Source organism: Oncorhynchus tshawytscha, linkage group LG15 (genome assembly GCF_018296145.1).
Source record: "Oncorhynchus tshawytscha isolate Ot180627B linkage group LG15, Otsh_v2.0, whole genome shotgun sequence".
Classification (NCBI taxonomy): Eukaryota; Metazoa; Chordata; class Actinopteri; order Salmoniformes; family Salmonidae; genus Oncorhynchus; species Oncorhynchus tshawytscha.
Window position 1 is genome coordinate 13,519,945 of NC_056443.1, and position 23,251 is coordinate 13,543,195.

Sequence of the window (23,251 nt, forward strand, 5' to 3'; positions counted from 1 at the left end):
ATTGTATTTATCATCATTAGTCATTTAGGTCAACATTGGATCATTCAGAGATCCTCACTGAACTTCTGGAGAGAGTTTGCTGCACTGAAAGTAAAAGGGGCTGAATAATTTTGCACGCCCAATTTTTCAGTTTTTGATTTGTTAAAAAAGTTTGAAATATCCAATAAATGTCATTCCACTTCATGATTGTGTCCCACTAGTTGTTGATTCTTCACAAAAAAATACAGTTTTATATCTTTATGTTTGAAGCCTGAAATGTGGCAAAAGGTCGCAAAGTTCTAGGGGGCCGAATACTTTTGCAAGGCACTGTATACACACACACACACACACACACACACACACACATATATACTCTCATCCCATTCCTTTACTAGATTGATTTGATTTGATTGTGTGTATTAGGTTTTGTTGTGGAATTGTTAGATACTGCTGCACTGTCGGCTTTAGAAGCATAAGCATTTCCCTACAATTGTAATAACATCTGCTAACCATGTGTATGTGCCCAATAAAATTTGATTTGAGGTGACTTTAGAAAAGCATTGTCATATTCTCATTTACCTGGCCTTTAGGCAGATGAGAGAACTGTTCCATAGGTGTGTAATGTGTATCTTCATCATTACCTGGCCTGTAGGCATGCGCAGGCCTTGTCCTCCCATCTCTCTGACACAGTGAGTATCTCCTGCAACTCAGCCATGGCCTTCTCCACAGCATGGTGTGGTGCCAGCCCCACCCCAGAGTCTATCAGCCGCTTCATCAGCTCCAGGGTCACCCGGTGGGGCTCTGCCAGCGTCACACGCACCTAATGATAACAAAATGTTTCAATTAAATATTTTTCCTCTCCCATACAACATACATTTTAGACTGCTGAAGAAAGCACAAAGTGAGGTAAAACACTATGCTAATGTACAATAATATCATCAGTCATCACCTCATCCAGCCAGCGGGCCTGCTGCAGCTCCTGTTTGAGCCTGGGCAGCTCAGGTAGTTCCACATCCAGACCTCCACCCAGGTCTAGCAGGGCCTGCAGCTTGGAGGAGTCAGGCAGCTCGTCAGCCAGGGCTACCTGGGCTCTCTCATGGAAGTCCTCCACGTTCTCTAGTAACTCCTGTGGAGGGAGGGAGACAGGGATGAAGGGCTGAGGGATATGGTGTTAAATACTAACAATCAAGGACTACTAATCAACTAATAGTGGTTTGGGGACAGGTCAACTTCAGTGATATAATACAAATAGAGTAGGATGTCAAGAGGAGGAGAATTACTGTACATTTCTTAAGAAGGGCCAGTGACTGTATTAGGTGTGGGACTTACTTTGACCTGTCGAGCCTGTCCAATGACACAGGGCAGTTTGAACAGCTGCTCTACAAAGACTTTCAGCTCCTCCACTGTCAGCTTGTTACGAGTCCTGCTGCACTCTGGATGCTGCCTGGTACTGGAATACAGAGACATATACTTTGAGTTGAATTATTACTCACAGTTAGAGGTATACATGTTAAATGGTGCTTTAGGTTATGTCCCGATTTGCTATCCTTCTCCCAAAGTGTGCACTAGCACACTCTCCCTCACAGATTATATGGTGTAAAAACAATAAAGGGGAATGCTGGCACCAAACCAATGCTTTTAATTCTATGGTGTGGAGTGTGCAAGTGCACAATTCAGGAGAAGGGTAGAGAATAGGGATATAAACTTTAGTGTGACATAACAGCAGTGTGTGTATCTGTACTCTACTGACCTGTGTCTCTGCTTGCGGCTGAGCAGTACCTGGGCCACAGAAGAGCAGGTTTCGGCCTCCTTCACCATCTCTCTGAGCCGACGGAACAGACTGTTCTCTGGATACTTCCTGTCCTCAGCATCCTCCAGAAGCACCTTCAACTCTATCAGGTCTGACAAAGGGAGATTGACAGAGACACAGACAGGGAAGAAAGACATGAGGCATGGGGTATCATAGTACAATTGTTATAATATTTTGCAGAGTATTTCCACCTTTACAGTACAGATTGTCCTCCTACCTTTCTTGTTCTTGTGGTCAGCAGCCAAGGCATCAGTGACCCGCTTGGCCCAGGTGTTATAGGACTGGGCTCTGGACTTCACCCCATACAACATGGAGGGAAACTCCTCCAGATCATACCGGTAGCTGGAATACAAAGAGACAGAAGAGCGTCAGAATCTATTTAATATTGATTGCTATACGTGGTCAAATTGACCCATATTAAAACCTCTTAGGGATAGGCGGGACGCAAATGTCTCAAATGGCCAATTGCCAGAGGAAATGCAGAGCGAGAGATTCAAATAAAATGCTATAAAATTCAAACCTTCATTAAATCACACATGTAAGATACTCAATTAAAGCTACACTCGTTGTGAATCCAGCCAACATGTCAGATTTTAAAAATGCTTTTCGGCGAAAGCATAAGAAGCTATTATCTGATAGCCTGCACCAGCAGTGAACAAAGGAGCTAGCATATTTCAACCCTGCAGGCGCTACACAAAACGCTGAAATAAAATATAAAACATGCATTACCTTTGACGAGTTTCTTTTGTTGGCACTCCAATATGTCCCATAAACATCACAATTGGTCCTTTTGTTCGATTAATTCCGTCCATATATATATCCAAAATGTCCATTTATAAAGCACGTTTGATACAGAAAAAAACAGCTTACAAAAACACAACGTCACTACAAAATATTTCAAAAGATGCCTAGAAACTTAGCCAAAATATTTCAAACTACTTTTGTAATACAACGTTAGGTATTTTTAAACGTTAATAATCGATCAAATTGTAGATGGGGCAATCTGTATTCAATACAGGAAACAAACCAGCGCTGTTTTTCACGTCTTGCGCAACTCACAAAAGTGCCCCCAGGTCCAAGTTGGCCTACTTCTTCATTGCACAAAGGAATAACCTCAACCAAATTCCAAAGACTGGTGACATCCAGTGGAAGCGGTAGGAACTGAAAATAGGTTCCTATGAAATATCCCATGGCAAAGACATTTCAGGGAACAGAGAGGGGGAAAAAAAATAAAAAAATCTGAACAGTTAGTCCTCGGGGTTTTGCCTGCTACATAAATTCGGTTATACTCACAGACATGATTCAAACAGTTAGAAACTTCAGTGTTTTCTATCCAAATCTATGAATGATATGCATATCTTATATTCTTGTCATGAGTAGCAAGAAGTTGAAATTGGGCACGCTATTTATCCAAAAGTGAAAATTCTGCCCCCTAGCTTCAAGAGGTTACCTATTGAATCATTAAAAAGCAACTTTCAATGGAGATTTGATTTATTTTGGGTCAGTGGAACTACATCCAAGTCATCACTGATGCATTGACAGGTAAATCAACAATCATTAATCAGTGGGCTCTTATGGGGGCTTCTGAGCAGTACAGAGTTCCTAACACCTCTACTTCATTCATCCATCCATCCATCCATTTATCCATTCCTTCTCAGCAGAGACACTTGTACCTCCCTAAATTAATTTATTCACTCACCCACCCCTCTCCTCAGTAGAGCTGCCCTCCCACCCCAACAACCACACCCCTCCTTAGTTGAGCTGGGACGATAAGAACATTTTTATCGACACTGACCATAACAATGATGATGATGCCGGAGGGGAGGGCTGCCGTCATATCGGCTCTAAACCAACCATGATATTTTGTTCGTTTTTTCGCGTTGTTCGTAACTTGTTTTGTACATAATGTTGCTGTTACAGTCTCTAATGACCAAAACGCTTCTGGACATCAGAACTGGAATTACTCAACTCAAATTGAACGAGGAGTTCTTCTTCAATGAGTCGGATGCGAGGGATATACGACACCCGACCAGGCCCAGGTCCCCGTGATTCTGTGGAAAAGGAAACTGAGCTTTTGCGGAAAGAGATCAGGGTGCCTTGTGGGGATCAGGCGATGAGTGACTAATCTGCCTTTTCCTTCCATTCTGCTAGCTAACGTTCAATCGTTGGAAAATAAATGGGACGGACTGAAAGCAGGTATATCATACCACCGGGACACTAAAAACTGTAATATGTTAGGTTTCACAGAATCGTGGCTGAACGACAACAATAAAAAAATACAGATGGTGGGTTATACACTTTTAGCAGGAAAGAACAGCTGCCTCTGGTAAGACACGGGGTGGGGGCCTAAGCATATTTGTAAACAATAGCTGGTGCACGATATTTAAGAAAGTCTCAAGGTTTTACTCACCTGAGAGAGTATCTCATGATAAGCTGTAGACCACACTATCTACCTAGAGAGTTTATCTGTATTGTTCATAGCGGTCTACATACCACAGACCAATGCTGGCACTAAAACCTCACTCAATGAGCTGTATACCGTCATAAGCAAACAGGAAAACGCGAGGCGGCGCACCTAGTGGTCGGTGCAACCAGAGGGAAATAAAATTAGACCACCTTTACTCCACACACAGAGACGCGTCCAAAGCTCTCTCTCGCAAAGGTCTCTCCTCCTGATTCCTGCTTACAAGCAAAAATTTAAGCAGGAAGCACCAGTGACTCGGTCTATAAAAAAAGTGGTCAGATTAAACAGATGCTAAACTACAGGACTGTTTTGCTAGCACATACTGCAATATGTTCCGGGATTCTTCCAATGGCATTGATGAGTACAGCACATCAGTCACTTATCAATAAGTGCACAGTGACTGTATGTACACACAGTGGGGCAAAAAAAGTATTTAGTTGCCACCAATTGTGCAAGTTCTCCCACTTAAAAAGATGAGGCCTGTAATTTTTTATCATAGGTACACTTCAACTATGACAGACAAAATGAGGGAAAGAAAATCCAGAAAATCACAATGTAGGATTTTTTATGAATTTATTTGCAAATTATGGTGGAAAATAAGTATTTGGTCAATAAAAAAGGTTTCTCAATACTTTGTTATATACCCTTTGTTGGCAATGACAGAGGTCAAACGTTTTCTGTAAGTATTCACAAGGTTTTCACACACTGTTGCTGGTATTTTGGCCCATTCCTCCATGCAGATCTCCTCTAGAGCAGTGATGTTATGGGGCTGTTGCTGGGCAACAGCCCCAAAGCATGATGTTTCCACCCCCATGCTTCACAGTAGGTATGGTGTTCTTCGGATGCAACTCAGCATTCTTTGTCCTCCAAACACGACAAGTTGAGTTTTTACCAAAAAGTTATATTTTGGTTTCATCTGACCATATGACATTCTCACAATCTTCTTCTGGATCATCCAAATGCTCTCTAGCAAACTTCAGACGGGCCTGGACATGTACTGGCTTAAGCAGGGGGACACGTCTGGCACTGCAGGATTTGAGTCCCTGGTGGCGTAGTGTGTTACTGATGGTAGGCTTTGTTACTTTGGTCCCATCTCCCTGCAGGTCATTCACTAGGTCCCCCCGTGTGGTTCTGGGATTTTTGCTCACCGTTCTTGTGATCATTTTGACCCCACGGGGTGAGATCTTGCGTGGAGCCCCATATCGAGGGAGATTATCAGTGGTCTTATAGGTCTTCCATTTCCTAATAATTGCTCCCACAGTTGATTTCTTCAAACCAAGCTGCTTACCTATTGCAGATTCAGTCTTCCCAGTCTGGTGCAGGTCTACAATTTTGTTTCTGGTGTCCTTTGACAAGCTCTTTGGTCTTGGCCATAGTGGAGTTTGGAGTGTGACTGTTTGAGGTTGTGGACAGGTGTCTTTTATACTGATAACAAGTTCAAACAGGTGCCATTAATACAGGTAACGAGTGGAGGACAGAGGAGCCTCTTAAAGAAGAAGTTAAAGGCCAGTGAGAGCCAGAAATCTTGCTTGTTTGTAGGTGACCAAATACTTATTTTCCACCATAATTTGCAAATAAATTCATAAAAAATCCTACAATGTGATTTTCTGGATTTTTTTTCTCATTTTGTCTGTCATATGATAAAAAATTACAGGCCTCTCATCTTTTTAAGTGGGAGAACTTGCATAATTTGTGGCTGACTAAATACTTTTTTGCCCCACTGTACCCCAAACAGAAGCCATGGATTACAGGCAACATTCGCACTGAGCTAAAAGGGTAGAGCTGCCGCTTTCAAGGAGCGGGACTCTAACCCGGAAGCTTATAAGAAGTTCCACTATGCCCTCCAACGAACCATCAAACAGGCAAAGCAACAATACAGGACTAAGATCGAATTGTACTACACCGGCGCCGACGCTCGACGGATGTGGCAGGGCTTGAAAAGTATTATACTACAAAAGGGAAGCACAGCCGAGAGCTGCCCAGTGACATGAGCCTAACAGATTAGCTAAATAACTTCTATGCTCGCTTCGAGGCAAGTAACACTGAAACATGCATGAGAGCATCAGCTGTCCCGGACGACTGTGTGATCACGCTCTCCTGCAGCCGATGTGAGTAAGAACTTTAAAACAGGTCAACATTCACAAGGCCGCTGGGCCAGACGGACTACCAGGACGTGTACTCCGAGCATGCACTGACCATCTGGCAAGTGTCTTCACTGACATTTTCAACCTGTCACTGACTGAGTCTGTAATACCAACATGTTTCAAGCAGACCACCATAGTCCCTGTGCCCAAGAACACGAAGGTAACCTGCCTAAATGACTACCGATCCATAGCACTCACATCTGTAGCCATGAAATGCTTTGAAATGCTGGTCATGGCTCACATCAACACCATTATCCCAGAAACCCTAGACCCACTCCAATTTGCATTACTGCACCAACCGATCCACAGATGACACAATTTCTAATGCAATCCACACTGCCCTTCCCCACTTGGACAAAAGGAACACCTATGCGAGAATGCTATTCGTTGACAACAGCTCAGCGTTCAACACCATAGTACCATCAAAGCTCATCACTAAGCTAAGGACCCTGGGACTAAACACATCCCTCTGCAACTGGATCCTGGACTTCCTGACGGGCCGCCCCCCCATGTGGTAAGGGTAGGTAACAACACATCCGCCACGCTGACCCTCAACATGGGTGCCCCTCAGCGGTGCGTGCTCAGCCCCCTCCTGTACTCACGATTCTCTCTCATGACTGCAGAGCCAGGCATGACTCCAACAACGTCATCATTAAGTTTGCTGATGACAAAAGTGGTAGGCCTGATCACCGACAACGACGAGACAGCCTGTAGGGAGAAGGTCAGAGACCTGACCGTGTGGTGCAAGGATAACAACCTCTCCCTCAACGTGATCAAGACAAAGGAGATTATAGGAAATAGAGGACCGAGCATGCCCCCATTCTCAACTGGGCTGAAGTGGAGCAGGTTGAAAGCTTCAAGTTCCTTGGCTTCCACATCACCAACAAACTAACATGGTCCAAGCACACCATGACAGTCGTGAAGATGGCACGACAAAACCTATTCCCCCTCAGGAGACTGAAAAGATTTAGCATGGGTCCTCAGATTCTCATAAGGTTTTACAGCTAAACCATTGAGAGCATCCTGACTGGTTGCATCACTACCTGGTATGGCAACTGCTCGGCCTCCGTATGCACTACAGAGGGTAGTGCATACGGCCCAGTACATCACCGGGGCCAAGCTTCCTGCCATCCAGGTCCTCTGTACACGGCAGTGTCAGAGGAAGGCCCCAAAAATTGTCAAAGACTCCAGCCACCCGTGTCATAGACTGTTCTGTCTGCTACCGCACGGCAAGCTGTACCAGAGCGCCAAATCTAGGTCCAAGAGGCTTCTAAACAGCTTCTACCCCATAAGACTCCTGAACAGCTAATCAAATGGCTACCCAGACTAATTATTTGTTATTCTTAACTCTTACTTTCTTTGTTGTTGGTATTTTCTTAAAACTGCATTGTTGGTTAAGGGCTTGTAAATAAGTCCCACACCTGTTGTATTCGCTCATGTGACATATACAATTTTGATCAAATTTGATTTGACAAATCACTTAGCGATCATTACGATCAGTAGCCTATTTTAGATAAATGTGAAGTTTGAAATGAAATGTTTGTTAACATGGGTGATTGTTAATAGGACAATTGATGGCTACAACCATTAAGCTAGTAGTAGTTTAAAGGATAATAAATTAAAAACTAGTGCACATTGTTATGAAGTTATTGCTCCAGATGGACTTTTGTCCATATCACACAGCTGTAGTAACTAACCGTAGACACTTGATTCCCAGGGGACAGTCACATAGCTCCTTGGCATGGTGCAGACAGACGAGATGCTCTGGGCTGCAGGGACACGTCAGAGCTGACAGGAAACAGGTGGTCTTACACTTCTGACACTGCCGTTCGTCATCAGGGACCAGCTCAAACACCTCCTGCTCCAAGGACAGCACACCCTGCAGACAGAGGGAAAATAGCAACCAGAAAACAATCCACTTCAACTAGACTGGAAGGACGAATGTGAAATTACAGAATTGTTTCACTTTTGGGGTGATAGGAAATCATTTGAAACATATCTTTGGGATTGTGCGATGTCAACATATTGTTAGATAGTGTATCAGCATAATGTATTCCCAAGTAAACCCCGCTTGCATTACTTCACCCTCTCTGTCCTGGCCCTCCCGTCAAGTTCTCCTAAAGTGACAAAAAGTTGTTTATATAGAAATCACCCTGGGCCCTGTCCCTCACCATCTCCTGCAAGGCCTGTCTGAGCCGTGTCTCTTCCTCCATCATCTCTCCCATCTCTCTGAAGACTGCAGCAGCCAGCTCCACATCCAGGCTCTCGGGGTCGGCAGCCATCTTGCACAGCAGCTCTTCGTGGGAGAAGACACAGTAGCGGTGGAGCCGCCGGTAGTGGGCCACACACTGACGACCCATCGGGAGCTTGAAGGGGATGGACACAGAGACAGTCTAATCGATTCCTTGCATCTTTTCTCCTCAAAACATCAAGGAGAAGCAAAGGAAGCAATGGAACTGGAATATCTAAGATGATTGATTCACCAAGACAACAATGCAGACAGTAAGAAGGGTATAAAATATTTTACGAAATGATTTTAAGCTCCCAGCTAGGCTTGGAAATAGCCACGGGATGGTTTTCCAATACCGTCAATAGCGTTGAAACTACTTATTTGATGTTTTTTTTTTATTAATTTGTATATCGGTTGCTACTCAAGTAAATACCTGCAGTCAACTTGTGCAATATGTTTGGAGATAAAGATTGCAATCTTCCATTTCACCAGTAACATAAGCTTCATAATGAAAAATTAACGGTAGTACCCAGTCACGTTGTTTTTGTTTACAAGCACAGAACTACCGAGACCACAGCCTTGTGAGTCACTCACAGTTGTGCAGCATGTGCCAGGTGATCTAGTTACAGTATGGAATTCACAACTAAATGTTTGCTAGCAAGATATCTTATAACTAAGTAACTGCCTAAAATGTGGTAAATGCTCTGAAGTTCTGCATTTGGTTTGCTAATTTAGTAGTTAGTTAGCTAAGTGGTTAGCTTCTTCCAAAATCAAGCATTCAGATAATCCCCTTCTGGATCCAAAGCCTTGCTGTCTAATATTTATTTTGTGCGTGCAGCATTTGAGTTACTTGTATAGTTTAGGTCAGTGACCATAAAATATTCGCAATGCGCTTGTTAGCATTTAGTTAGCATTCACTATGGGATTTTACATGTTCTTGTTAGCATTGTTAACCTTTAGATTACAGATTATCAATTGGGTTTGAAAACAGTGAATATTACCGAATATTCCGTTATGGCACAAAATCGGTATGAAGGTATGATAATCTTGATATACCGCCCAAACCTACTCCAAATTTCAAAATTCCAATTCTGGTAATATGTGTTTACACACAAACACTTGCTAAAACTTTAAACTCACCCAGTCTGCGGTACAGAAGTTGACAGCTTCAGCAAAGTTGTATCCCTGGTTGAAGCCACTGTGGTAGGCTCTGGGAAAGGTCACCACAAACTCCCCCGCACACTGGTTGGTGCGGAAAACCTAAGTGGCACAAACACACACCAGTAAAAGACACGATGCAGAATTGGTCTTGTAAAAACAGCTGTGGAAAAAGTACCCAATTGTCATACTTGAGTAAAAGTAAAGATGCCTTACTAGAAAATGACTCAAGTAAAAGTCACCCAGTAAAATACTACTTGAGTAAAAGTCTAAAAGTAAAAATTATTTAAAATTGCTTATATTATACAAACCATATGGCAGTTTTCCCTTTTTTTTCAATTTATGGATAGCCAGGGGCACACTCAAACACTGACATCATTTACAAATGAAGCATGTGTATAGTGAGTCCGTCAGATCAGAGGCAATAGGGTAGACCAGGGATGTTTTCTTGATAAATTCGTGAATTGGACAATTTTCCTGTCCTGATAAGCATTCCAAATGTAACGAGAACTTTTGGGTGTCAGGCAAAATGTATGGCGAATGTAGTTAAGTAAAAGTTGTCCAAAATATAAAACAGTAAAGTTCAGTATAGATACCCAAAAAAACTACTCAAGCAGTACTATAAAGTATTTTTACTTAAGTACTTCACACCACTGCGTAAAAGAGGCCAGGGGCCGTATGTATCAAGCGTCTCAGAGGCGGAGTTCTGATCGAGGGTCAGATCTCGACCCTTGAGATCTATAAACTTATTCATTGTGATCCAACAGGCAAAACTGTTCCTAGATCAGCACTCCTCCTATGAAACAGTTGATACATACAGCTACTGATGGAAACACACACTACATACGGGCACTCCGTGCTCCATGAGGACGTTGGGATTCATGATGGTGACAAGTTGGTGCAACAGGTCAGGCTGAGAGTCAAACAGCTCTGGGGCCAGCTTCTTCATCACTGACTCCAGCTGCTCTGCCGCGTGGGCCGGGACACCATACCAAGTCTTAGGCTCCCCCCTGGAGAGACAGGCAGAGAGAGAGAAGATGGTTAACCAATCAGACAAATGAAGATAGGGAGAACAATTGTATCTACGAACCATTGCAATGTAATGGGAATTTTAATGTTGGTGCTTTTCTTATAACTAATTTCTGTGTTCTATTACAATCTTCGGCAAAATCATTCGCAAGGAGATTCCTGCAAAAATATTATTTGAAGATTAAATAGAGGGCTGTTATAAGCCAATGTTTGTGTTCATTCAAGTGACTGTACAAATCCTCACTTATCAGTAGCTGCAATTTGGCAGTACACCCAGATGTTGTTTTGAGAACGAACAAAAGTTCTGTTTCAAGGTTTTAGAGAGGAGAGGAGAAGCCTCGTGAGGTGTTGGTCTGTCATGTTATGAAACAGTATTGGTCAGTCACATGAATGAAACAAAACAGTAATGATTAATTAATTATGCTAAATCATGCAAATATAACTTGTCTGTGTAAAGCCATATATAAGACAACTGCTGGGAATGGCCCAGGGAGAGCTCCTGATTGACATGTGTACTATGGTGTATTGAGTTGGAACCTCTCCAGCGCGCTGACAATAAACAAAGATTCATTTAAGATTTACTTTCCCTGTGTAAGAATTTTTCCACAACAGCAACATTGTATACGGTTTACATTGTTTTGTGAATCTGTCTGTCTCTTCCCACTGAGGACTTAAAAAACATGTTATTTGTGTCCTTTGAACAAAAAAAATATAGTAAATCAAATCAAATCAAATTTTATTTGTCACATACACATGGTTAGCAGATGTTAATGCGAGTGTAGCGAAATGCTTGTGCTTCTAGTTCCGACAATGCAGTAATAACGAACAAGTAATCTAACTAACAATTCCAAAAAAAAAAAAACTACTGTCATACACAGTGTAAGGGGATAAAGAATATGTACATAAGGATATATGAATGAGTGATGGTACAGAGCAGCATAGGCAAGATACAGTAGATGATATCGAGTACAGTATATACATATGAGATGAGTATGTAAACCAAGTGGCATAGTTAAAGTGGCTAGTGATACATGTATTACATAAGGATGCAGTCGATGATATAGAGTACAGTATCTACATATGCATATGAGATGAATAATGTAGGGTAAGTAACATTATATAAGGTAGCATTGTTTAAAGTGGCTAGTGATATATTTACATCATTTCCCATCAATTCCCATGATTAAAGTGGCTGGAGTAGAGTCAGTGTCATTGACAGTGTGTTGGCAGTAGCCACTCAATGTTAGTGGTGGCTGTTTAACAGTCTGATGGCCTTGAGATAGAAGCTGTTTTTCAGTCTCTCGGTCCCAGCTTTGATGCACCTGTACTGACCTCGCCTTCTGGATGACAGCGGGGTGAACAGGCAGTGGCTCGGGTGGTTGATGTCCTTGATGATCTTTATGGCCTTCCTGTAGCATCGGGTGGTGTAGGTGTCCTGGAGGGCAGGTAGTTTGCCCCCGGTGATGCGTTGTGCAGACCTCACTACCCTCTGGAGAGCCTTACGGTTGAGGGCGGTGCAGTTGCCATACCAGGCGGTGATACAGCCCGCCAGGATGCTCTCGATTGTGCATCTGTAGAAGTTTGTGAGTGCTTTTGGTGACAAGCCAAATTTCTTCAGCCTCCTGAGGTTGAAGAGGCGCTGCTGCGCCTTCCTCACGATGCTGTCTGTGTGAGTGGACCAATTCAGTTTGTCTGTGATGTGTATGCCGAGGAACTTAAAACTTGCTACCCTCTCCACTACTGTTCCATCGATGTGGATGGGGGGTGTTCCCTCTGCTGTTTCCTGAAGTCCACAATCATCTCCTTAGATTTGTTGACGTTGAGTGTGAGGTTATTTTCCTGACACCACACTCCGAGGGCCCTCACCTCCTCCCTGTAGGCCGTCTCGTCGTTGTTGGTAATCAAGCCTACCACTGTTGTGTCGTCCGCAAACTTGATGATTGAGTTGGAGGCGTGCGTGGCCACGCAGTCGTGGGTGAACAGGGAGTACAGGAGAGGGCTCAGAACGCACCCTTGTGGGGCCCCAGTGTTGAGGATCAGCGGGGAGGAGATGTTGTTGCCTACCCTCACCACCTGGGGCGGCCCGTCAGGAAGTCCAGTACCCAGTTGCACAGGGCGGGGTCGAGACCCAGGGTCTCGAGCTTGATGACGAGCTTGGAGGGTACTATGGTGTTGAATGCCGAGCTGTAGTCGATGAACAGCATTCTCACATAGGTATTCCTCTTGTCCAGATGGGTTAGGGCAGTGTGCAGTGTGGTTGAGATTGCATCGTCTGTGGACCTATTTGGGCGGTAAGCAAATTGGAGTGGGTCAAGGGTGTCAGGTAGGGTGGAGGTGATATGGTCCTTGACTAGTCTCTCAAAGCACTTCATGATGACGGATGTGAGTGCTACGGGCGGTAGTCGTTTAGCTCAGTTACCTTAGCTTTCTTGGGAACAGGAACAATGGTGGCCCTCTTGAAGCATGTGGGAACAGCAGACTGGTATAGGGATTGGTTGAATATGTCCGTAAACACACCGGCCAGCTGGTCTGCGCATGCTCTGAGGGCGCGGCTGGGGATGCCGTCTGGGCCTGCAGCCTTGCGAGGGTTAACACGTTTAAATGTCTTACTCACTTCGGCTGCAGTGAAGGAGAGACCGCATGTTTTCGTTGCAGGCCGTGTCAGTGGCACTGTATTGTCCTCAAAGCGGGCAAAAAAGTTATTTAGTCTGCCTGGGAGCAAGACATCCTGGTCCGTGACTGGGCTGGGTTTCTTCCTGTAGTCCGTGATTGACTGTAGACCCTGCCACATGCCTCTTGTGTCTGAGCCGTTGAATTGAGATTCTAGTATTACTAAATACTTGGGTAAGCGGCTGATTTAGGACAAGAAATTCATGTTTGTTACTTTACCAGTGCAGGAAGTTGATGGAGTAGCTCCAGTGGTCCTCGATGTGCCAGCAGAAGGAGGAGAAGCACATGCCCACATAGAGCCAGGGCACCTTCATGCCAGAGATATCCACATTTATGTGGGTAAGGACCGACTGCTCCAGGACTGGCATGTTATTCAGGTTCCAGCCTGAATTGGCATACTCCTACAGAAGAACAAGACAGAGGTGATCAAAGTTACTTATTGATCGTAAATCACAAAAGCAAGCCGTTAAGGGCGTGGATTTCATACTGGGGCACTTTCTCAATTAATCTTTCCACGATTCCTTGTGTCCTGTCCTCTCTCTATTCCATAAAAGGCATTAGAGGAGAAGGTCCGAATGTAGGAACAGATCTTCACCTCCAATGCGTTTTGAAAAGGTGGCGAAAGACTAACGAGAAAGAGTCGAGGTCATTTGTCCCAGTTGGTGCATAGTTACCTCTTCGTCTCCCAGTAGCCGTCTCTTGCCATCCCTAACGGGGAAGCCGCTGCCCACCTCCTTAGAGCTGATGTCAGCTCCGTACTCCACAATGACATCCTCCTCGATGGAGCTCACCAGACGCCAGAACTCCTTCTCCACTAGCTCTGTAGGCACCATCTGGGGGTGCAGAGAAAGGAGAACACACACATGCATTGTTTAGATGTGATTGCGCATTAGTGGGAGAGAAAGGTTAGGTGATCAACTTCAAACAGCATGAAGGACGAAAAAAAAAATATATATATATATATATATATATATATATATATAAATCACCCCAAAAAAAGTGTGTTGAATACATCAGACTTGATTTTGAGATGGACCTAGCCAGAACATACAGTGGGGCAAAAAAAGTATTTAGTCAGCCACCAATTGTGCAAGTTCTCCCACTTAAAAAGATGAGGCCTGTAATTTCATCATAGGTACACTTCAACTATGACAGACAAAATAAGAAAAAAAATCCAGAAAATCACATTGTAGGATATTTATGAATTTATTTGCAAATTATGGTGGAAAATAAGTATTTGGTCACCTACAAACAAGCAAGATTTCTGGCTCTCACAGACCTGTAACTTCTTTAAGAGGCTCCTCTGTCCTCCACTCGTTACCTGTATTAATGGCACCTGTTTGAACTTGTTATCAATATAAAAGACACCTGTCCACAACCAGTCACACTCCAAACCCCACTATGGCCAAGACCAAAGAGCTGTCAAAGGACACCAGAAACAAAATTGTAGACCTGCACCAGGCTGGGAAGACTGAATCTGCAATAGGTAAGCAGCTTGGTTTGAAGAAATCAACTGTGGGAGCAATTATTAGGAAATGGAAGACATAAGACCACTGATAATCTCCCTCGATCTGGGGCTCCACGCAAGATCTCACCCCGTGGGGTCAAAATGATCACAAGAACGGTGAGCAAAAATCCCAGAACCACACGGGGGGACCTAGTGAATGACTTGCAGAGAGCTGGGACCAAAGTAACAAAGCCTACCATCAGTAACACACTACGCCGCCAGGGACTCAAATCCTGCAGTGCCAGATGTGTCCCCCTGCTTAAGCCAGTACATGTCCAGGCCCATCTGAAGTTTGCTAGAGAGCATTTGGATGATCCAGAAGAAGATTGGGAGAATGTCATATGGTCAGATGAAACCAAAATAGAACTTTTTGGTAAAAACTCAACTCGTCGTGTTTGGAGGACAAAGAATGCTGAGTTGCATCCAAAGAACACCATACCTACTGTGAAGCATGGGGGTGGAAACATCATGCTTTGGGGCTGTTTTTCTGCAAAGGGACCAGGACGACTGATCCGTGTAAAGGAAAGAATGAATGGGGCCATGTATCGTGAGATTTTGACTGAAAACCTCCTTCCATCAGCAAGGGCATTGAAGATGAAACGTGGCTGAGGCTTTCAGCATGACAATGATCCCAAACACACCGCCCGGGCAACGAAGGAGTGGCTTCGTAAGAAGCATTTCAAGGTCCTGGAGTGGCCTAGCCAGTCTCCAGGTCTCAACCCCATAGAAAATCTTTGGAGGGAGTTGAAAGTCCGTGTTGCCCAGCAACAGCCCCAAAACATCACTGCTCTAGAGGAGATCTGCATGGAGGAATGGGCCAAAATACCAGCAACAGTGTGTGAAAACCTTGAAGACAGAAAACGTTTGACCTCTGCCAACAAAGGGTATATAACAAAGTATTGAGATAAGTATTGGGTCAATAACAAAAGTTTATTTTCCACCATAATTTGCAAATACATTCATTAAAAAAATCTTACAATGTGATTTTCTGGATTTTTTTTTCTCTCATGTCTTTCATAGTTGAAATGTACCTATGATGAAAAGTACAGGCCTCTCTCATCTTTTTAAGTGGGAGAACTTGCACAATTGGTGGCTGACTAAATCATTTTTTTGCCCCACTCTATGTATTCCAAAATAAAAAGTTTTCTTTAGATTTTTGCCTATTACTCAAGGTGACCGTTTGATTTTGATACGTACGTGCACAGGCATGTTGAAGTAGTCTGACTTGAAGTGGTCAGCCATCTCTCCAAAGCTCTGGAGGGTGTACTCCCTCACGGCTTGCTCAAAGCCAAACGCCTCCCGCGGCTTACTGCACTCCTGTAGGGTGAAAATCAAAAAATATTTTATATTTGAGATTCTTCAAAGCAGACACCACTTGCCTTGACAATTTTACACTGTTGGCATTCTCTCAACCAGCTTCACCTGGAATGCTTTTCCAGTCTTGAAGGAGTTCCCACATATGCTCTTAATGGCTGAATTTCCTTCACTCTGCGGTCCAACTCAATTGGGTTGAGGTTGGGTGATTGCGGAGGCCAGGTCATCTGATGCAGCACTCCATCACAGCACTCCGCCCTTACACAGCCTGGAGGTGTTTGGTCATCGGCCTGTTGAAAACAAATGATAGTCCCACTAAGCGCAAAGCAGATGGGATGGAATATTGCTGCAGAATGATGTGGTAGCCATGCTGGTTAAATGGGGAACCACACATGCGGAGATCATCCGCTCACCTACTCTGCGTCTGAAAGACATGGCGGTTGGAACCACAATTCTCAAATTTGGACAAGGATAGATTTCCACCGGTCGATTGTCCATTGCTCGTATTTTTTGTTCCAAGCAAGTCTCTTCTTCTTATTATTGGTGTCCTTTAGTAGTAGTTTCTTTGTAGCAATTTGACCCTGAAGGCCTGATTCACGCAGCCCCCTCAGAAAAGTTGATGTTGAGATGTCTGTTACTTGAACTCTGAAGCATTTATTCGGGCTGAATTTTCTGAGGCTGGTACCTCTAATGAACTTGTCCTCTGCAGCAGAGTTAAGTCTGGGTCTTCCTTTCCTGTGGCGGTCCTCGTGAGAGCCAATTTCATCATAGTGCTTGGTTTTTGCGACTGCACTTGAAGTTCTTGACATTTTCCGTATTGACTGACCTCCATGTCTTAAAGTAATGATGGACTGTCCTTTCTCTTTGCTTATTAGAGATGTTCTTGCCATAATATGGACTTGGTCTTTTACCAAATAGGGCTGTCTTCTGTATACCCCCCGACCTTGTCACAATTTCTGATTGGCTCAAATGCATTGAGGAAAGAAATCCCACAAATTAACCAGGCACACCTGTTAATTGAAATGCATTCCAGGTGACTACCTCAAGAAGCTTGGGTGAGAGAATGCCAAGAGTGTACAAAGCTGTCATCAAGGTAAAGGGTGGCTATTTGAAGAAGCTCAAATATATGCTGATTTGTTTAACACTTTTTTGGTTACTACATGATTCCATATGTGTTTTTTCATAGTTCTGATGTCTTCAGTATTATTCTACAATGTAGAAATTGTAAAAATAAAGAAAAACCCTTGAATGAGTAGGCGTGTCAAAACTTGACCGGTTCTGTATATCATCACAGCTTAACAAACACTACAACCTATTCATACGGAGCCAAAATTATAACACGTGGTAGGCAGGTGTGAACTGTATGTATTTATGCACTATATGTGGTGATGTTGTGCTATTTGAGATACATTTTCCAAAAGCGATACAATAAATAAATTATTATAATTCACAACTTCTGCAAAAATCTTCCATTGATATAGAATACATGCATGACGAGCATGAAAATTCAAGTTAACTGTCGTGGGTTTCTTAAGTGAGAAATCAGCTTTGGTTTGGGTAGTGGCAGGGTCACCAGAGTTCCATACCTCAGCAACACATTTGGGGCATCGCCAGTCCCCTTTAGGGACATCCTGTAGGGGCGGAATCAGACAGAAGGTGTGGTAGCTGTCATCACAGCCGTCACACAGCAGGAGGCGGTCCTCCTCGTCACCCCGCCCACACATCAGGCACATGTACAGGTCAATCTGGGGTAACAGGAAATACAGAATAATAATAAATCAAATGATTACATTCAAAAAGTGGTCCATGAAACAAAAAATATATTTTGAGCTGTTGTCCACTAGTGATTCATTTGTTTCTAAGCACTCTAGTGAGTTAGAACAGGACAACAGACAGTGAAGAAAAGTTTAAATCAACTCATACTTACAAAAAAATCTAGATTTATTATAGAATATTAGACCGACACAAATGAGGAAGTTAACTGGTGATACTCACAAAGTTGACCTCCAGGGTTTCTTTGCGTGGTCGCATCTTAATGGCGAAGGCCTGGGCCTTCAGGTGACGCTGCTTCTTATTGAACCCATCGTCTTCTCATGTAACATAAGAGAACAGAATTGCTCCAATACTGAGCTGAGGGAATTGACGTTCCACAACTTGCATTTACCCCAAAAATACACAAAGAACATTGCACACTAATTATGCTCCAAAACATTTAATGGGTATAGCAACCAACATTTCGGCAAAGTGCCTTCTTCAGGGTTAAATGGCAAATGCTTGAACCAGGTTATGTAGACAAACAGTGCAATTAGTTCAGCTAATGAACCCAGTGAGGAGAGTATCATTGTAATTAAGATAATGAGGGACAAAAAATTGGAACTGTTAAAAAAACTAAGATTATACAGCATGTCAAGATGTAAATAATTGCCCCATGTATTCAACATCTTATGCCAACACGATCAGATATAATTTAAAATCTTGGGTCGACCAAGAGTGGTCTTTTCTTTCAAACTTATTAAACTGTGTACTTTTACGTGTATAGACACACCCTGTGTTTGAATGAAATCCACATATGCACTGAACCTCTCTGGTGCTTTAAGTACTGTTGAAATAATTAAGATACAAACAACTCAAAAGGGAACCCGATGTCCACGCTGTGTTAAAAATCACTCTCTCCCTCTCCCAGCAGGCACTACAGCACAGCAAGTGTTCATAGTGCTGTCCGCGCTGAAGCTGCAACATAAGTACAGTCAATTTTCTTTTTTCTTACTTGTCTCTGAGAAGTTCTGTTACCGAAATTGTTTAGGAAAACCATTCCTTCCCTATTCCATCAACCCTTTCTCTCTTTTACGTGAAATGTGTGCAATGCATCAACATGACCAATAGGGCCTGACCTACAGACTACCATAACCACATCAATAAACTGGTTATAACAAATGCCCAGCATTATAACAGCAAAATGGATGTGGAGGACATGAAAAAGAAACTTGGGAACAGGGGAATGCCAAACAGGTGCCGTTAGATTACAATATAATTGTTCTGCCCGTTTGGAACAATGTAAACATTAAATAAATGAAGTAATACCAGAGTCTGCTTTAAAACCTTTATTACAGCATAGCAAATATTAAAAACAGACGAATTTGTGAAATGGCTTTACCCAACATTTTGCGTTGTGTGAGGCTTGGTGCTCACATAAATCAGAGAAGGATATTAAACAAACATTCAACAAAAGCAGGATCTGTCTTACTTCTGTTGGTAGATATCTATATATATCTATATATATCCTAACTGTTAAACATGCCTTAATTTATATATATATAATATATATATATATATAAATTAAGGCATGTTTAACAGTTAGGCTATTGAGTATAGGCCCAATTAAGTTGGGGTTTCCTCTCTTAAGTCAATTAAGGCACGGGTTGTTTACTCATCGCCTCACTCCGCCGCTGTCTCTGCCGCATAGTTCTCAACACCAATATGCTGTTTAACTTGCTATTATGCACATAGCAACATACAGGGAATGGCGCCATTTCAACGCTGCACTGAAGATTGTTTCAGAACTGTTCGGTGACCACTATCCATTATGGGAAAAAATATTACTTTATGATAAATGTCTCTGTTAGTGTTGCACCATTATTCTTACATAATATAACCATTTACAATTTCAGTACCACGTCTTAGAGTGATGGACCGTGAAATCCAAGGCCTCCGCAATGGATTAGTCCACTGAGACATATGAATCAGACAGGTGTTTGGTGCACCATAAAAAATATATATAAATTTGTGACTCCTCGACAAAAGAAATCTCAGTTAAACAAGTCTATTGGCCAAACAATTGACTAAAAATACACTAGAGACAGTGCCTTCGGAAAGTATTCAGACGCCTTGACTTTATCACATTACAGCCTTTTCTAAAATGTATTAAATAAAAATAAAATAAAAACTAAATCGATGCACACACAATACCCCATAATAAAAAAGCTAAAAACAGGTTTTGGAATGACTAGATTTATAAAAAAATATATTTATTAAAAACGTATTTATATAAGTATTCAGACCCTTTGCTATGAGACTAGAAATTGAGCTCAGGTGCATCCTGTTTCCACTGATCATCCTTGAGATGTTTCTACAGCTTGACTGGAGTACACCTGTGGTAAATTAATTTGATTGAACGTGATTTGGAAAGGCACACACCTGTCTATTATAAGGTCCCACAGTTGACAGTGCATGTCAGAGAAAAAACCAAGCCATGAGGTCGAAAGAATTGCCCGTAGAGCTCTGAGACATGATTGTGTCAAGGCACAGATCTGGGGAAGGGTACCAAAACATTTCTGCGGCATTGAAGGTCCCCAAGAACACAGTGGCCTCCATCATTCTTAAATGGAAGAAGTTTGGAACCACCAAGACTCCTCCTAGAGCTGGCCACACTGAGCAATCAGGGGAGAAGGGCCTTGGTCAAGAACCCAATGGTCAATGACAGAGCTCCAGAGTTCTTCTGTGGAGATGGGAGAACCTTCCAGAAGGACAACCATCTCTGCAGCACTACACCAATCAGGCCTTTATGGTAGAGTGGCCAGACAGAAGCCACCTGACAGCCTGCTTGGAGTTTGCCAAAAGGCACCTAAAGACTCTCAGATCACGAGAAACAAGATTCTCTTGTCTAATGAAAACAATATTGAAGTCCTTGGCCTGAATGCCAAGCATCACGTCTGGAGGAAACCTGGATCCATCCCTACGGTGAAGCATGGTGGCAGCATCATGCTGTGGGGATGTTTTCAGTGGCAGGGGCTGGGTAACTAGTCAGGATCAAGGAAAAGTACAGAGTTTCTTTAAAACCTGCTCCAAAGAGCTCAAGACCTCAGACTGGGGCGAAGGATCACCTTCCAACAGGACAACTACACTAAGCACACAGCCAAGACACTGCAGGAGTGGCTTTAGGACAAGTCTCTGAATGTCCTTAACCTGTCTAGGACTGGGGTTCAGCTAGCGGAGTGCAGGGTGCCAAATTCAAAACAACAAAAATCTCATAATGAAAATTCCTCACGCATACAAGTATTTTACACCATTTTAAAGATAGAATTCTCGTTAATCCAGCCACAGTGTCTGATTTCAAAAAGAATTTACAGTGAAAGCACTAAACTATTATGTTTGGTCACCACCAAGCCACAGAAAAACACAGCCATTATTCCAGCCAAAGAGAGGAGTCACAAAAAGCAGAAATAGAAAAAATTAATCACTAACCTTTGATGATCTTCATCAGATGACACTCATAGGACTTCATGTTACACAATACATGTATTTGATAAAGTTCATATTTATATCCAAAAATCTCAGTTTACATTGGCGCGTTAAGTTCAGTAGTTCTAAAACATGCAGTGATTGTGCAGAGAGCCACATCCATTTACAGAAATACTCATAATAAACATTGATAAAGATACGACTATTATACATGGAACTTTAGATAAACTTTTCCTTAATAATGCAACCGCTGTGTCAGATTTCAAAAAAACTTTACGGAGAAAGCAAACCATGCAATAATCTGAGTACAGCCTTTAGATAACAAAGCAGCCAAAAATATACCTGCCATATTGGGTAGTCAACATTAGTCAGAAATAGCATTTTAAATAGTCACTTGCCTTTGATGATCTTCAGAATGCACTTCCAGGAATCCCAGTTCCACCATAAATGTTTGATATGTTCGATAATGTCCATCAGTTACATCCAAATATCTTCTTTTGTTAGGGCGTTTGGTAAACAAATTCAAAAGCGCGTTCAGGTCGCACCGAACGTTGGACGAAAAGTTTTAAAAGTTCCGTTACAGCCCGTAGAAACATGCCAACCTAAGTATGGAATCAATCTTTAGGATGTTAACATAAAACGTCATTAATGTTCCAACCGGACAATTCCGTTGTCTGTACAAATGAAGTGGAACGTAGCTACCTTTCACGTGATCGCGCCAGACCGAGGCTGTGGCACCAGACCACTCACTCAAAGAGCCCTTATGAGCCCAGTCCTTTAGAGTAGAATCCTCAAAGCAGGTTCTAAATACTGTTGACATCTAGTGGAAGCCTTGGGAAGTGAAACATAACTAATATCACCCTGTATCTTCAATGGGGGCTGAGTTGAAAAACTACAAACCTCAGATTTCCCACTTCCTGGTTGGATTTTTCTCAGGTTTTTGCCTGCCATATGAGTTCTGTCATACACACAGACGTCATTCAAACAGTTTTAGAAACTTCAGAGTGTTTTCTATCCAAATGTACTAATTATATGCATATTCCAGGTTTTACAGCTGAGTAGCAGGCAGCTTAATTTGGGCACATTTTTCATCCAAGCTACCCATTACTGCCCCCTACCCGAAAGAAGTTAAATGGCCAAGGGAGAGCCCGGACTTGAACCGGATCAAACATCTCTGGAGAGACGTGAAAATAGCTGTGCAGCAACTCTCCCCATCCAACCTGACAGAACTTAAGAGGATCTGCAGAGAAGAATGGGAGAAACTCCCCAAATCCAGATGTGCAAAGCTTGTAACATCATTCTCAAGAAGCCTCAAGGCTGTAATCACTGCCTAAGGAAGTGATTACAACCAAGTACTGAGTAAACGGTCTAAATACTTATATAAAATGTTTATTTTCAGTTTTTAAGCAACAATTTCTAAACCTGGTTTGGTTTTGTCATTATAGGATAGTGTGTGTAGATTGATGAGGGGGGAAAAACAAATTAATCAATGTTAGAATAAGGCTGTAACGTAACAAAAATGTGGAAAAAGTCGAGGGGTCCGTACACTTTCCGAAGGCATGCAAGGATGTACGCACGCACGTATGTATGCACGCACGAACGCATGCATTTATGTATGTATGAACGTACATAAACTCAGCAAAAAAATAAACGTCACTTTTTCAGGGCCCTGTCTATCAAACATAATTCATAAAAATCCAAATAACTT

At 42.7% G+C, this 23,251-nt stretch overlaps 1 protein-coding gene across 7 annotated transcripts in view; it reads right to left on the reverse strand.

Moving 5' to 3' along the window:
* Positions 1–23,251, reverse strand: part of LOC112214450 (lysine-specific demethylase 5A) — a 91,645-nt gene that overhangs the window by 36,773 nt on the left and 31,621 nt on the right. For 5 of the 7 annotated variants that reach the window (XR_002948116.2, XR_002948114.2, XM_024373197.2 and 2 more), the window contains exons 7-20: positions 18,301–18,395; positions 17,892–18,050; positions 16,189–16,308; positions 14,159–14,317; positions 13,704–13,885; positions 10,633–10,795; positions 9,768–9,887; positions 8,569–8,763; positions 8,095–8,276; positions 2,007–2,131; positions 1,730–1,880; positions 1,309–1,429; positions 929–1,105; positions 621–799 (exon numbers count right to left, since the gene is read on the reverse strand). Coding sequence is in view for 5 of the 7 variants with exons in the window: in XM_024373197.2 (XP_024228965.1) it covers positions 621–799; positions 929–1,105; positions 1,309–1,429; positions 1,730–1,880; positions 2,007–2,131; positions 8,095–8,276; positions 8,569–8,763; positions 9,768–9,887; positions 10,633–10,795; positions 13,704–13,885; positions 14,159–14,317; positions 16,189–16,308; positions 17,892–18,050; positions 18,301–18,395 (2,128 nt within the window). In the remaining 2 variants the exon portion in view is untranslated. The remainder of the gene's footprint in view (positions 1–620; positions 800–928; positions 1,106–1,308; positions 1,430–1,729; positions 1,881–2,006; positions 2,132–8,094; positions 8,277–8,568; positions 8,764–9,767; positions 9,888–10,632; positions 10,796–13,703; positions 13,886–14,158; positions 14,318–16,188; positions 16,309–17,891; positions 18,051–18,300; positions 18,396–23,251) is intronic. The other 2 variants (XM_042298176.1, XM_024373196.2) reach the window with 1 other exon arrangement.